The sequence below is a fragment of the Heterocephalus glaber genome, unplaced genomic scaffold (genome assembly GCF_053883595.1).
Source record: "Heterocephalus glaber isolate CG9 unplaced genomic scaffold, H.glaber_assembly_v1.0 deba00000331, whole genome shotgun sequence".
In the NCBI taxonomy this organism is placed as follows: domain Eukaryota; kingdom Metazoa; phylum Chordata; class Mammalia; order Rodentia; family Bathyergidae; genus Heterocephalus; species Heterocephalus glaber.
Genome location: NW_028258142.1, coordinates 52,241,073 through 52,256,202, shown reverse-complemented (window position 1 = coordinate 52,256,202; position 15,130 = coordinate 52,241,073). Strand labels below are relative to the sequence as shown.

Here is a 15,130-nt window from a genome sequence, read left to right as displayed (position 1 = left end):
GGTACTATGCTGAACCTACCCTCAAACATGTTACATAAATCTTTCAACCATCTCATGATAGAAGTAGTATTTTTTTTTTTTTTTTGAGACAGGGTCTTGCTCTGTAGTTCAGGCTGGCCTTGAACTCATGATGTAGCCCAGACTGGTTTCAAACTCTCTGTGATCCTCCTGCCTCAGCCTCTCAAGGGTTGGGATTACAGGAGTGGACTATCACATCTGGTTTATAAGTAATATTTTTGTCTCCATTTATAAATGCAGGGGCTGAAGTTATAGGTCAGTGAAGGTCAAACAGCCCATAAGAAGCAAACGTAAAATGCAAACTTGGTGCAAGAATATTGGGCAGTTTGTCAAAAAAAAGGATAAGACTGCAGAAGGTGGTGGTTACAGCTTTTGGAGAACTTAAGAAATAATTACTTTTTAAACTTGCAGATTAAAGAAAAATAAAAAGTTGAATTTCAGTAAGCATTTTAATGAATAGGAGTTCCATCACACAAAGGTGTCATATATCCTGAGAGAACAACAACTGAAATTACTTTCCACAAAAAGGAAAGTATGAATTCTAATAGAAATAAAAGAATTTCAAGTCTTCACAAGGCCTGAAAAAGTCAAAGTAATTTATCCCCTTCCTTGGGCAGAATTACCATAAACCATCCAAGATAGATATTTTTTCTATGCTAAATGACTTTCAGAGAAGGAAGGTTTTCCATAATTTTTTCTAGTAACTCATTGTTGTGTTTAATAATTTTACTGTCAAGAAGCGATTTCTCATCTTGTATCTAACTCACGATTCTATGAGAGTTTCAAACTCATTTCTACATTGTCACCAAGGGGCAGAGAAAGGTTTCTCCCACCATTGGCAGATATACTTAACCATGATTACAGCCACACTTGCACTCTCTACCCTAAATATAGCCTCTGATTTTTAAACATGGTTGGACTGCTTTAGGAAAACTGTCTTTCCTTTGTCCTGCCTCCTTCTTGCATAAGACAGCCAGGCTAAATGTGATAGGACTATTACCGGATGAAAACAGAAATGAAGCCCATTTTTTTAATCTCACAATGACAGTGTGAATCAACAGAGAAATAGTAGGATTGTGAACTGATCTAAATTTACTTACTTTGTGAGTGACCTGGCACTCAAGAAAGAATATTGAAAAATACCCCATAATCTCATAAAAAATATGGCATGCATGCTGAGTTTATTGGCATATAAGAAGAGTATTTCATATAGTAATGGAAGAAGTGAAAAGACACACATGTTTGGAATATCACTGAGCTGAAAGTAGTACTGCAAAAACTCGTTTCAACAATCTCTGATGCAAAACCTTCCTAGAAAAAGAATCACTGACAGCTGGAAGTTAATAGGTACAATGTCATAGGCACACATCTAACTCCTAAGTAAATCTCTCAGCTCAATTTTAAATAAAGTGATCTTGATTGGCTCATATTACTTTATTATAGTGCATCTAGCACTATCTTGTGTGTATAATTAATTGCAATGGTAATGTTTTCTTTGATCCAATTCAAGTGAATCCTACTATAGCAAATAAAACATCAAAAACCCCTACAGTAACTTCTAGAATCCTTGTCAGTAATATTTATTGTGATGGGTGTAATGTTTCCTACATAATCTGAGTTCTCATTACAGTAAAAGCTGGCTCAGCCAGAAATCTACAAAGCACAAATCCTATGAGTTGGCATTTTTATAATTCATTCAAATGATTATTATGAATGGCTGAAATAATGACCTTGAGGATCTGTAAGAAAATGGTCTGGACAGAACTGAGAAAGGATGTAAGTGTTTTATTAGGGCTGGACTGTTCAGGAAATGATATAAACAGAACTTGAATCAGAACCTAAACAACCTGAAAACTCAAAATCATGAGAAAGGAGCAAGGAATTCCAGGCAGAAGGGAATCTCATGGTCAAAAACACAGAGATACACAGAAACACACTAGGTGGAAGCCTGTCACACTGAGAAGACCCACCTGGAAATTTACTAAAATACCCCCTCTCTCAATCAGATGGATACTGAGCAATATTTCAATGTCTTCACTACTGTTTGCCTTTTCAACAAAATATCATGCCAGAAATGTGCTTCTCTACATTTACAGTTTTAAATGCTTGTCAGTAGAATGAATGTATTTACTAGTGTTCAAATCCATTAAATACAGAGTTAAGGGGTAAGTTCTAATAGAGGAGATAATCTCTTTGTACTAAATGAGGCTATCCACAGGGACTACAGAAAACAAGAATCACATACATTTCATTTGTAGCCTCTTAAAAATACAAGACTCAAGGCCCGGGGATTTAGCTCAGTGGTTCTGCGGCCTGCCTCGCAAGCACAAGATCCCTTGTTTGATCCCCAGTACCAAAAAAAAAAAAAAAGACTCAAAAATTACATTTATGCAAACATTATTTGACCATGATGTTTAATATACCTCCCAATGAAAATCTGTGACTATAAAGGAAAACTGAAAAACTGCTATGAATATTAAAAATTAGATACTAGAGGATGTTGATTTAACTTAGTCAATTATCACATTAAATATTACGTAGGCTAGCAATGATGTATCCAGGATACATATATCAGATAACCAATATGAAATTCGGTAAAGAAAAATCACACAAAAGATTTATTAATGAGAATTAGCATAACAACAACAGTGTGAATATATTTTTTTTCCTGGAGTTAAAGTATATGTGATAAAAGATAAAGATAAAAAGATAAAAAATAAGATAAGATAAAAATAAAGTCAAATACAGTTTTTGGTTGCCTTACTTCTCGATCAAGTCCAGCTGCCACTGTGATGATGTCTCCAGTCTCATTGTTGATTGTAAACATGTTGGGTGAAGGGGTGCTCGGAGCCTGGGACAGGATTCTGTACCTCAACATTCCATTTAGGGCATTCGGGTCATCAGCATCAATAGCAGTTACGGTCATCACATACGTTCCTAGAGACAGTGGACATGGAAAACAATCCATTAACCTGCACGTTGGGGCCCCTAGAAAGAAGGTGTACTTCCCATTCGATATGTCCTAGTTTTGCTTTTTCAACACCAATGTTTCATATCATTTAGATGATTAAAAACACTATTTTAAAGAATATAAAACACAGTGCAGAGAGTTGAAAGGAAAGTTATAAGATATACATATTTATAAAGTGTCAATTTTTCCATAACTTAGAAGAAAAATTCACTCTATGATTCCAAAGAGGTTCACTGCAGGCTCTAATTTATATAAAATGCAAATAAAGATGCCATTAGAAACATACTGCATGGCTGCCGATTCCTTCCCTTGGTTGGTCTTATTTTCATCTGTTAAACAACGACATTTAGAATGGCATGCTGAGTGTGATTCTTTCCAATGCCTGAGTCACTTTCTGAAAGTAAGCTGTGTGCTAGCAAGGCATACTCCATCACTCAGGTCATAAGGAGCTATCTCATGCATTACTGTTTTGGTACACTGAATAGGGATTTGGTATTGTGTTTCATTTTTTTCCTTGGAGTTTGAAAGAATACTGTAACCAGCGTAAGGACTTCAACTTATTGGACATTTTGGAAAATAAATCTATAAAGCATTGAGAGGCAAGGAAGTCCAAATTAGCTAGACAAAGTGTGGTATAGAAGTCACTGAGAAAAGCAGTTACTATTTAGAATGGTTTGTTTTATGGCCTTTTTTACAAGGACTGAATCATAAATTTTCTATCTGTAGCCTACCTTCTTAGGTATTATAATGAAGAAAATTCTACCTATGCTCTTATGTGCCTACATGGTACACTTTCACACCAGAGTTAACCTATTTAAGACACTATACACATTTATACAATTTCTCCAAAATAAATTATATATTACAATATTATGTATTACATATACTAACAATAAACAAACTAAAAAGAAGAATAATTAACCATGGCTTGGTTACACTGATGAAATTTCCTTTCGGCGCTTGTCCCTCTAAACAAGAAACGCTTTTGGGGTATACCACCTCTACACCTTTATTGGTTTCAAAAACTTTTATTTTTTTATTTTATATTTTCTTGTTCTTTTTATACTTTCTTGCTTTCTCTTCCCAGCTAGAATTGAAACTCCTGCAGGGCAGGAATGTGCTTATTAATGATGAATGCCTATGGCTAGATCAGGGCTTGCAGACAGTGCTTGCTTATAAGCTTATGATGAATGAATTAATGGTTAGACTAAAAAGTACATTTCTGAACCTTGAGCCAAAATACTGATAATACAACTTAACTCAAAAGATATCACATTAAGAAACCTTATATAGAAGGATGTTTTCAAAACATACAGAAAAACCACAAGAAACACAATTATGAAATGTCTTTACTTGCAGTGATTACCAATAGCCTTTTATTTAAGGGAAACTTAAATGGAAATCCATGGTCAAATGCATAATAAATATAGCCTGAATGGTTTATTTTTATCAATGTTTGTGAAGCATCATATTTTATAAAGTTTGAAGTAATAGAGGGAAAAATACCAAATGATTTTTAGAAACAAAACCTCTGCAGAAAAAAAAAAAGCCCAAGGTTGATCTATTTTTGGAATATCTGGATAAGATGTGTTTTGGTAAGAATATGTTTAACACACTTCAATTATGCTGTATTTTGAAACAAAGAAGAAAGCTACTCTGAAAATGTGACTCAGGAGGAGCCACAGGTAAGCGAGCCTTCTGTACAGCCCTGTCCTCCTTCCAGGTGCTCCCCCAACCTCTCTTTTCTGAGGATACAGAGAAGCACACCTGGACCAAGCAAGAGTATGTATAGGGCACAGTGGCTTATATGGAAAATATCACTTGTGCGTAAGAGAGCTGCATGAAGTAATAGAGATGACCAAGGTATTATGTAGCTCAGTTTTAAATGTTAAGGCTTTATAAGTTGCAAAATAAATAGCAAAGTAAATCTCTTGAAACAGCAAACCTTCTCTCAGAAAGGCTGGCCAAACTTTTACCACCTCTATCCAGACGACTGCCTTGTCCACTAGCATTTCACACTAAACAGGCTTCTGCATCGTAGCTATTTGATGGTGACTAAAATCTGCAGGGCTTTCTGTATAAGAACCTAACCTTGGTCAACATGATTTCATAACCGCTTTGGCCAGTGCTAGGCCACGTTCCGTTACACTGACTGAAAGGAGGGTGCAGAGGACATTAGGGCCAACAGGAGAGGAAACAGCAGCAGGTAGAGGACAGCAGTCACAGCTCTTACTAAGCCCCTACCCTGCTGTGGTTTTGTGTATATATATATATATATATATATATATATATATATATATATATATATACCTCACGGTGGCATTTTCATACATGCATAACACACTTTGATCACTGTCATCCCGCTATTACACTCTTTTCTTAACCCCACTGCTGTGTCTCAGGAACACCAAAACACCAAGTATCTCTAAAGCTGTGTCCAGCTGCGTCTCTGTTGCTGCAATGTCTCCTATGATGGATCTATGCTTTGTGGACAGAAAGGCTCTCGTCATCTGGTGCTCACTTTTAAGCTGCCCTGGCTGTGTCAGCACCATGAGCTGCTCCTGCAGATTTATGTACGGTAGAATCCACTGCTGTAGTCTGTACTATTTTTAATGATGGGAAAGATCACCATGTGGGCAGGAAGGGGCATATTTTTGTTTCACCCTTCAATCTGTGTTCCCTAAATTACCTTCCCGTTATGAGAAAAGAAAATGATACTAAAGGCTCACACTATTTCTCCTTTTCTTGCTTATATGATAGTGCCAGTTATGCAAAATATCCTGAAGTCATTTCCCAGTTATTATCTGCAAACTTACCAGGCTTCGATCCCTCAGGAACAGTCCCATTCCAGACCTGGTGTAAGAATTCAGGTCTATTATCATTCATGTCAATAACATTGATGACAATGTCAATTGGGTTCTCCACCTGATTGCCATTAATATCTACTGCATGTGCCCTCAACTGCAAAAGTAATTAGAAAACAAAGGTACTTAGCAGGTCTGCCTGTGAGAAGATACCGATATGCAATCACAGCACTACTCAAATAGCAAGAATGGACAAAGAGCCAAAAAACAAGAGCTGTTCTTCCCTAAAAAATCCGTCAGCTTCATATAATTAGAGTAGATACAGTAGGAACACACCACCTTTACTATCCTGTATATGAGGCATTATGCTCAGATCTCAGTGGGTTTTAAATTTAATCCATATATGGGAATGAGATCGCACTGCTCTGTCTGTTGCCAGAACCTAGATTCAAAGCCAGTTCTATCCAGCTCCCCAATCCTTTTGTTAAACAAGTGTATATGGTAGAGTCAGGGTAACTAATAACATGGCACTACCATGGCGTAGTCCTAAAGCTCAAGGCAACAGGACAGAATCTGGAAAATTAACTGTACACAGGGAATTTTCACATTAGGTTTTCTTTTTAAGTTGTGAAGCCACTCATAAACATTAGAACTACCTGAGTATATAAGACAACTGTTCCTCTCTACTGCCCTAGCTTGCAGTTTTACTGGTATTTTTGGAGAAATTTTATATTATTTTTCCTTTTAAACAAATATAATCGCTCAGCTACTCTTGGCAGAGTATCTTCAAAATCTGTTCATCTAGCACACAAAGATTCATTTCATGCTTTTCAATGGCTATGTAGTGTTCCATTAAATTGTTTCTTTTTAATTGAAATGCTTTTATGGTTTTCCTGTTATGTGTGATACTGGCTGTGGGTTATGTGTATACCTTCTATCAAGTTAAAGAAGCATCAGTATCTCCCTTTTTTTATGAGCTCATGAAATAAGATAAATTTTATTACTCCTTTCCCAAATCTATAGTCATATATGTTTTTCCTTGGCTTATTTAAACTATTATAGACCAATGCTGTGCTTTAACTCTAAAAAATGTTGAATCTTAGTAGTTAAGCTTAATACTTGTAATTCTGTAATTAATTCTATTTTGCTATGGATATTGTCTTTTTATGCAAATGGCAAGCATTTGAAGAACAGTAATTTACTCCGGAACTCTCTGAATATATTTCCTAAGTTTTAACCACAGTAGTCCCGACAGTGAAAATTCACACAGAGACTGGATTCTTGTGTGTTGATATTATTTATATTCTTAAATTAGAGACAAAACTAATTCGAGACTGTTCTGTTATGTACTATTTTAACCAAGCTTGCCTATTTAACGTAAGATAGGAATGGGGACTCACTTTCATTATAACACTATACAGCTGTTAACAATGTTGTGATCTCTCTGTATTTTTCATACAACAGTTTTGAACTCATTCACATAAATTTGTTCTTATAGCTTTTCTTAGCTACATATCTGAAAGCAAGTATCAACATGTGAAAAGTAATGAGATTTCAGGCTATTTCCTTTTCTATTTTGTTCTTTTTTTGGCATTATTTGCTTTTTACCAAGAGCATTTATCAATTCTACAAAAACCATTCAAACTATTAAATCAAAAAGGTACAAAGATTTCTGCTGTTAAGACTCACAGTGTCAAGGCTGTGTGACAGATAAGAGGAAAGGGTAAATTCTGCATGCATTTAGAGGGGTAAGAACACAGAGATGTATCAGCTGGTTGAAATCTTACATGAAACCGGGCTATCAGCTCGCGATCCAGGGGCTTGGTCACTGACAGCTGACCCGAGATGGGGTTGATAATGAAGATGCCGGTCGGAGGCTGGTCAGCTCCTGGCCCAGTGACGCTGTACCGAAGCGAGAGGTTTTTATCCCTATCAGACCTGATCTGAGGATGAAGAAAACAATCACCTTAAATGAGAGACTAAAAGAGCTCAGCATCAGAGACAGCGCACACCACACTCCAGCCCTTGTTCGGATGCAGCCCTGCTCTAGCTGTTCCCAGGATGTCACAGAAACTCTCCCAGGACCTAGTCCTCCTCTGGGCCCCTCAGTGATGGGCTTCAAAAAGCGGTATCACCTATTGGCAGAGACTGGGGCAACGTTCATTCACATCCGAAAGAACGCTCGCTAGGAGTAGTGCAAAAAACCCAAAATTTAAAAGTGCCAGTTTTTAGAGACAGTTTTGAGGTTAGACCATTTAACACAGTAACAGGTGTCCAATTTAATTAAAATAAAAATTGTTTGCCTTTTCTGCATCAGTTACAATAAGAAATAATTGTCCATCATAGCGTCAGCCTCACGTGGAACTCTAATATAATGGTTAAGCCTGGACATCAAATTTCTTTCCTTGCATTGCACTAACAGTATTCACTGCAACCAAAGCTGTCTATAGCATTTTAAGGTTGTCATCCAATACCAGGATTTTTTTTAACTAATGACAAAGCATGTGAAGACAGGTGTTAAAATATATTTTTATATTCAAATGCCATGCCCATTAATAGCTCACTGCCTTCTCTTCCAAATACAACTACTCCCAGGAAAATTAAATCAGTGTATGAGCAGTTACTGAGGCCAAACAGGCTAAAAAAGAAAAGAAGGAAGACAGGCACAGTGAAGGGGCAGACCGAGCAATGCCGTTTGTACACAATGAAAAGACCTTTATGTATTCAGTAAATAAACTTACTCCTTTAATAAAATCTGGTTGTGTTTTTAAAAGTTAAATTCCTCATTTTCTCATACTCAGTTAAGGCAGAAACAGAAAGCAGCTTTATATTGGAGGTGATACTCATTGTAAAACTGAATTATAACGCACACTAGCACTGAATACGAGACATCACGGTGTCTCCACAGGAACGTTTACTTTCTACTACCTGGGCATACAATGATTTTGTCTTATTGTCTTTTTGTGATAAAAATAGGTTGCTAATTTTACTAAGCATGCAAATATAACTTTTTAAAAAAAATTTCTGTATCTGACAGCATGAATCTGCAGTAACTGGAAAAAATGTTATTCTTCAGCTGTGAAAGCCTCTGGTGTTGCAGTGCCCCAGGGAGTCTGTTAATGGTATCAGAGGTCATTTTTTTTTCTTTAAAAAACTCTCAAATGCACTTGGTGCTGGCATTTTTAGCAATGATTGCTCTTTATTTTTTTCCTTTGGTCCAAAAGGTATCTGTGGAGGGCAGAACGCATCATGGAGAGCTCAGCTTCCAGACCAGGCCGCTCCAGGTCTGTGCTGTCAGAGTGAGTATGGAGCAAGCAGAAATGCATGCCAGTGTCAGGTGTGAGTTACGTACTGAGTGAGCTTCCCATGCATGGTGTCCGGAACCTAGAAAGGGTCCTACTTATAAATAAGCCAGGAGAAAATACACAAACGGGAAGAGGTTTGCAATAACACTGCAGAGAATTTCACATACACAAAACATTTTCTCATTTATGTCACAGACTTAAAAAGAGCCAGAAACATTTCTAACACATCCTTGCCGCATGCCATGGGGATAAGCAAAACTGTGTCGCCCTACCCTGACGAGCTCCTGAGGAAAAGGTCCTCTGGAGTTTTCTGGCAAGTTGATTGGAGGGATGACCCAGTCTCTCTTCTGCCTCTGCAGGGAGCTGCTGTGCTTGGTGGATTGTCTTGGGAACACTATTTCTGCAATTTCATGTGATTCCTTTGGATTAAAAAAGTGCAAGACATTCCTGAAAACTAGGGAAAACATTTTCTGAAAGAATATCAATATTAATGGCTATCTGAAAGCATAGGATCCAGTTGATATGAACAAAAAGTAACTCTGGGGGCCCTTTTCCTATCCTCCTCTTAAAAGAATAGAAAATACCATATAATTTTGGTGTTGTTCTGTTCATTGAAAAACTGAATTCTGAACAGTTTCTTATAGAGCTCAGTTGTGTAAACTATTTGCCACTTCTATAAACCGTCTTAGAGAGTAGTTAATGTTTAAGCAAAATTTAATAGTACCTTTTTATATATTTCTCATTAGTTTAAACTACAGTTCAGGTAATGTGCTACTGCACATTAAATTTAGATCTTGATGTGCTAAAATATAATTTGAATTCCAAGAGAAGTTTAATACATACCGCTAAGGAATGTCTCAAATATTTATGACCCTATTAAATCCCACAGAATTAATGCTGTAATTATTCTAAACCTATGTCAGCCATGATGGATGTGGTAAATGACCCGCTTTGCACACTAGGTATTAATCTCTGCTAGATGTCAACATTTTCTTCCATTTCTCCCAGTATCTGTAGGCATTTCAACCATTAGCCTTTGCTGCTTCCGTGCAAATATCCAAGCTAGTCTTCCAGAACAGAGAGCCAACAACAACAAAAGCATCTTTTCACCTCATTAGTTACCAGTTCTCACTTTATATTACTCAAGTGACATGATTCTCTTTAACAGTTAATAGATTAAAGAACAGTTAATAGACTACACTTCACATAATGAAACCTCAACACAAGTATAAGACAGAATGATATATTTTCCTCTGATATATTCATTCTTATTTGATTACATGCATGTATATCACACCTACAATTAAATACCAGAAAGGCATGTATGTGTCCCTATCCGTCACAGAACAACAAATACGCAAAATACAGTTCATAAAATAATGGTGTGTCTCCTCATATCTGTTTTGAATTAACTACAAGAACCAGAATTTTCAAATAATATTAACACAACTTTCCTAAGTCATTGTGCCTTGTTTGAAATTCCTAATGTAATGACTTACACCAAGTAAGTGCTCAATAAACGTTTGTTGAATTGAACAATTTTCTTGAAAATGTACCTCATTTATTTTATCTTAGCTCACAGCAGCTTCCACCAGAGGGAGTATATCATTCCTGAAAGTCGTATCAGCATATAAATAATTCATGCTCCCCCAATTTGATTATTAAGAACCAAGATCAAACCCAACACTCAGTGCCAGGATGCTCTTGTAAATCTGTACTCCTCAGCTAATAAATCTGATTCATGGCATCCTGTAAAGAACTGTTTATTTTGTGGTTATATTCAATAGCTTAAAAAGCTTCTGAGAAATTCAAAACAAACTACTGCTAATTTAAATTAGATTATAAACATCAAAGTTTAAACAAACCTTTCAAATACAATTTCTTGTGGCTTAAAATATAGAGTCTAACTATCTTACAAGATTAAAAACACGACAAAATAGTTAAAGGGACTGAAGTTGATAAAAATTCAAATACTCGCCACCCACTCGTGTGATACGAAGCAGGAAGCAGTGTTATCTATTTACTTACTCAGACAGTTAGAAATCGGACTTTTAAACATCAGCTCCAAAGCTGTATTCAGATACAATACCTTTGCTGACTCCTCAGTTAAGGTTGGTTTAAGGCTCAGCTTCACTGCCACTTGCCATTTTTCCTGAGTCTCCTTGTCCTGGGCAAAGATCAGGAACTTTGCATGCTCAGAAGAGAGTGGAAAGCTTCTCACGGCATATACCATGCCGTCCTCATCCACCTTGAAGTCTGCTGGCTCACTGCTTTCATACTGTACTTTTCTCTTTCCATTGCAGTTGCTAAAGTTCACTGTGAAAGAAAACAAATATATAAGTCTAATTATACCACAAAGGCAAAGATAACTAGTAACTAATCCTCCGTTGGGTTTAGGTGAGACGATAAAATGCAGCAGTATGAAACACGGAAGTTTTATTCTTATATTATTAACGGTGTTTTCACACTAAGAATATGGCCAGACTTCTAGATCTGCAGGTTCTGAATCTGAGAGTTCAACCAACCTCAACCAACTGCAGATTGAAAATATTCTAAAAGAATAAAAAACATTACATCTATACTGATGTTCTGAATCTGTACTGACTTGTTTTCTTGTCTTTATTCCCTAAACAAGACAACACAACTCACAGAGCATTTACATTGTGTAAGGTGGGATAAGAAATCCATAGATGACTCAAGTATGCAAGAGAATGTGTGCAGGTTATACGCAAATATCATACCATTTTCATGGCAGAGATCTGAGGATCTCTAGATTTGGGTAACTGCTGGGTTCATGGATACAATCTCTTACAGATACCAAGGGAAGCCTGTACTACACTGCACTTCTGAGTTGTTCCCTAGCTTCTCCTTACTTCAAAGCCTTCCATTGACTTCACAGTCCTGGGGTGCAGGGCTCTCGGGTACAGCTCCTGCTTTTCACCCTAACACTTTTCACTGAGACTCTCCCTGACAAGTTCTTATCACCCTGCATTCCCAGCTCCAGTCACTGAAGGTAGAATTCCCTGGAGCAAGCTGAGCTCCACCACCAACTTCATAGCCCTGCCTGATACTCACTGGGACAAAGGCTTTGGGCACATTTCCTTATTTATCTTGTAGACCCTGCACATTTCCTGGCACATTGTTTTAATACATAATTTTAAATAAAGGCTTAAAGGAAGGAACAACAGTACTATGTTTCATCTTTATTAATGTGGAATGCATACTATGGTTTACAATTACAAGACCTGATGGTAATTAAAATATTAACATTTTGGGGTGGGATTTAGCTCAGTGGCACCGTGCCTGGCTCAAAAGCACAAGGTCCTGAGTTTGATCCTTGGTACCAAAAAAAAAAAAAAAAAGAAAGAAAGAAAGAAAGAAAAAAGTATAATTTGAAATTCCTATTCCTTTCCTCATAGTGCTGAGTTCTATTAAGTGACAACAAATTTATAAATTTTGAAATAAAAATATTTTTAAAATGCCGTAAGAATAGAAAGATTCAAAAAGGTTTCAGTGTATTAATCATTTCAGTCACATGCAATGACTTAAAATTGAAAAAAAATATGCTTTTTTTGGTGTGGTGCTAAGAACTGAACCCGGAGCCATCCATATACTAGGCAAACATTCTACCAACATACATTCCCAGCCCAAAATTAATGCTTCCTTAAATGCAGTATACATCAGCTTGTGTTCAACAGGTAACAAAAGTTAGATCATATATTTATGAACATACAAACTAGAAATATTTAAGAAAAATAACAATAAAAATTAAAACATTCTGTAAGAAAGATTATTTCCTTTGTAATCCTTTTAAGAAAATTGTATGGGAATATCAAGAAAAGAGATTAAATAAAAAACAATTTTTCATTTCCAAAAAAAATCCTGATATTATATTCTGATTATAATTACATAGTTTATGCTTTGAAAAGCAATCAATAGGTAAACATTACAGATATAATCAGACACCTTTCACATTTCTCCATTATCTAAGTATTTATGGATCCCACCAACACCCTACACACAAACAGGACACAGTTCTTTGGCTTTCGTTAATATAAATTTACCAAGCTACGCACAAGACCACAACTGAGTAACACACATGCTTATTTCCCTTAGTAACCATAAAATCCTTGAGAAGTAATAAACTACTTTAAGCATTGAATATGCTATTTTCCACATAATGCTACATAGATCATCCTTCATATTTTTCTCACTTCAAAATGCAAATAAAAGTTGTATCTTAAACTCAATTATGTTAAACTAAAATGTTTGTCTTTCAAGTAGAGGTATCCCAAAAGACAGCTAATTACCCCATGTCATGCCACACAATTTAAAATTTACAAATGAGAATATTTTCTAGAGACCAATACTATTTACTCTTTATCTTTTATTAAAGACAATAAAACAAAGAACCTTGCTGAGAAATCAAAATGATTTATCATCTTTGAGCATAGAAGTAGATACCTTTTTATATTACAAAAGAAATGCATGGTACTGAAGCTGTATCACAAAAATTATTCACTCTTCTGCAGTCTCTTGTTAATGTTTACCCTCCAGCATTAATCCTCATCAGTCCACACCTGGATTGTTGTAACTGTCACCTGGGTGGTCTTCTCCAAGCTCCAAGTCACGGTGCACCCACTGTTAGATGAGACCTCTGTTGTGATTTTCTCCTCTCTGCTTAAATTGCACAATATGATGCTTAACCTCTTTGAGCTAATTTCTGACCACTGCGTCTCCTTGGTGTCGTTCATCATTTGGTAAGATATCAACTTCCCCGTCAGATAGATTCAGCAACTGTCCCCTACCTGACTACTGATCACATGTGCCCTCACCACCATGTCTGTCTGGAACCTTCTTCCACATCACAGTGCTAAAGCCAGGCCATCATTGCCAGGGGAGAAAGTACTGAACTGTCCTTCAGGAGATGCCAGCCTCTCCCTCATTTGAGGCTGCACTGAAATGTTAATTTTTTTTTGCATTTCTTATCCACTGAAAAACATTAACAGTTTATTTTATTGTAATAATCATTATAATAGACAATGCTTATTTATTAATGCTTTCATGTGACTAGAATTGCTCTCTCAAAGCATAATGTAAATTCATTTTGATTATCTGACAGTGAGCCTCAGTTCTTTTCTTTCCTATACACCTACTAGTGAAACCAGTATAAATACTTGTTAAATATCTATTAATATCTCACAACTTTTCAAAAACTAGAAAACAGACTGGAAACACAGAAGTATGCAGACTCCTATAGCAATATTCAACAACAAAAGACAAAAAGGTACTTCAAATAATGTAACTTTATATTAAGTTATTAATAGTTATTGAATGCCAGGCACTGCACAAGATACTTCAGATTGGATAATATACTTGAAATTTAACAATAACTTTCTGAAGTAGGAATCATTCATTCTGTTGTACAGAAGGAGAGAAAAAAAAATCCAGAGAGCCATCAGGGCTGTCTCCCTTCTAGTCATTCCCCTACCAAAGTGCAAAGGAATCAAACTAAACTCAAGACTCTGTCAAGTATTGAAACCCAAAGCTTCAAAAATAATAAAATTAAGGAAGTGACAAAGAGGCCTGATAAAGACCTGTGAAGAGAATACTGCCAAACTCAGACCTCTGAGAGTATCATGGTATAAAGCGTACTAAAAAGTTATTCTTAAATTGCAATCTACTTGGAAAGACCCTTAAGAGGGCAGTAGCTCGGGCCCCTAAAGGTGGGTGATGGTGTGAGGAGCAGCCGAAGAGAATTCCTTTTTGGTTACTCCAGCTGCCTGTTCTGTTAATCTGGCACTCAAGTTACTTGTTTGTCTTTATGTGTTAAAAGTGTTTTGGGGAGGGAAAGAAGGCATTTGATTAAAAAAAAAAAAAGAAGATGAAGAAAATGTGCTTTTTTTCTGCCAAGAGTCACTGGACATCTTATGAATGAGGAGAGGGTGACTCAGAGGTCTGACACCAGAGAAACACTTTGAGGGAAACTCTGAAGACCCGTTACTTCCCATTAATTAGTTGTTCCACCTTTG

At 36.4% G+C, this 15,130-nt stretch overlaps 1 protein-coding gene across 2 annotated transcripts in view; it reads right to left on the bottom strand.

Annotated features, from left to right (window-relative positions):
• The window catches only part of Cdh2 (cadherin 2), a 208,082-nt gene that overhangs the window by 46,701 nt on the left and 146,251 nt on the right, over nucleotides 1-15,130 (bottom strand). For both annotated transcript variants that reach the window (XM_004853132.3, XM_087189586.1), the window contains 5 exons: nucleotides 11,188-11,414; nucleotides 9,371-9,517; nucleotides 7,581-7,736; nucleotides 5,806-5,950; nucleotides 2,783-2,955 (listed from right to left, as the gene is read on the bottom strand). In XM_004853132.3, the coding sequence (XP_004853189.1) occupies nucleotides 2,783-2,955; nucleotides 5,806-5,950; nucleotides 7,581-7,736; nucleotides 9,371-9,517; nucleotides 11,188-11,414 (848 nt within the window). The remainder of the gene's footprint in view (nucleotides 1-2,782; nucleotides 2,956-5,805; nucleotides 5,951-7,580; nucleotides 7,737-9,370; nucleotides 9,518-11,187; nucleotides 11,415-15,130) is intronic.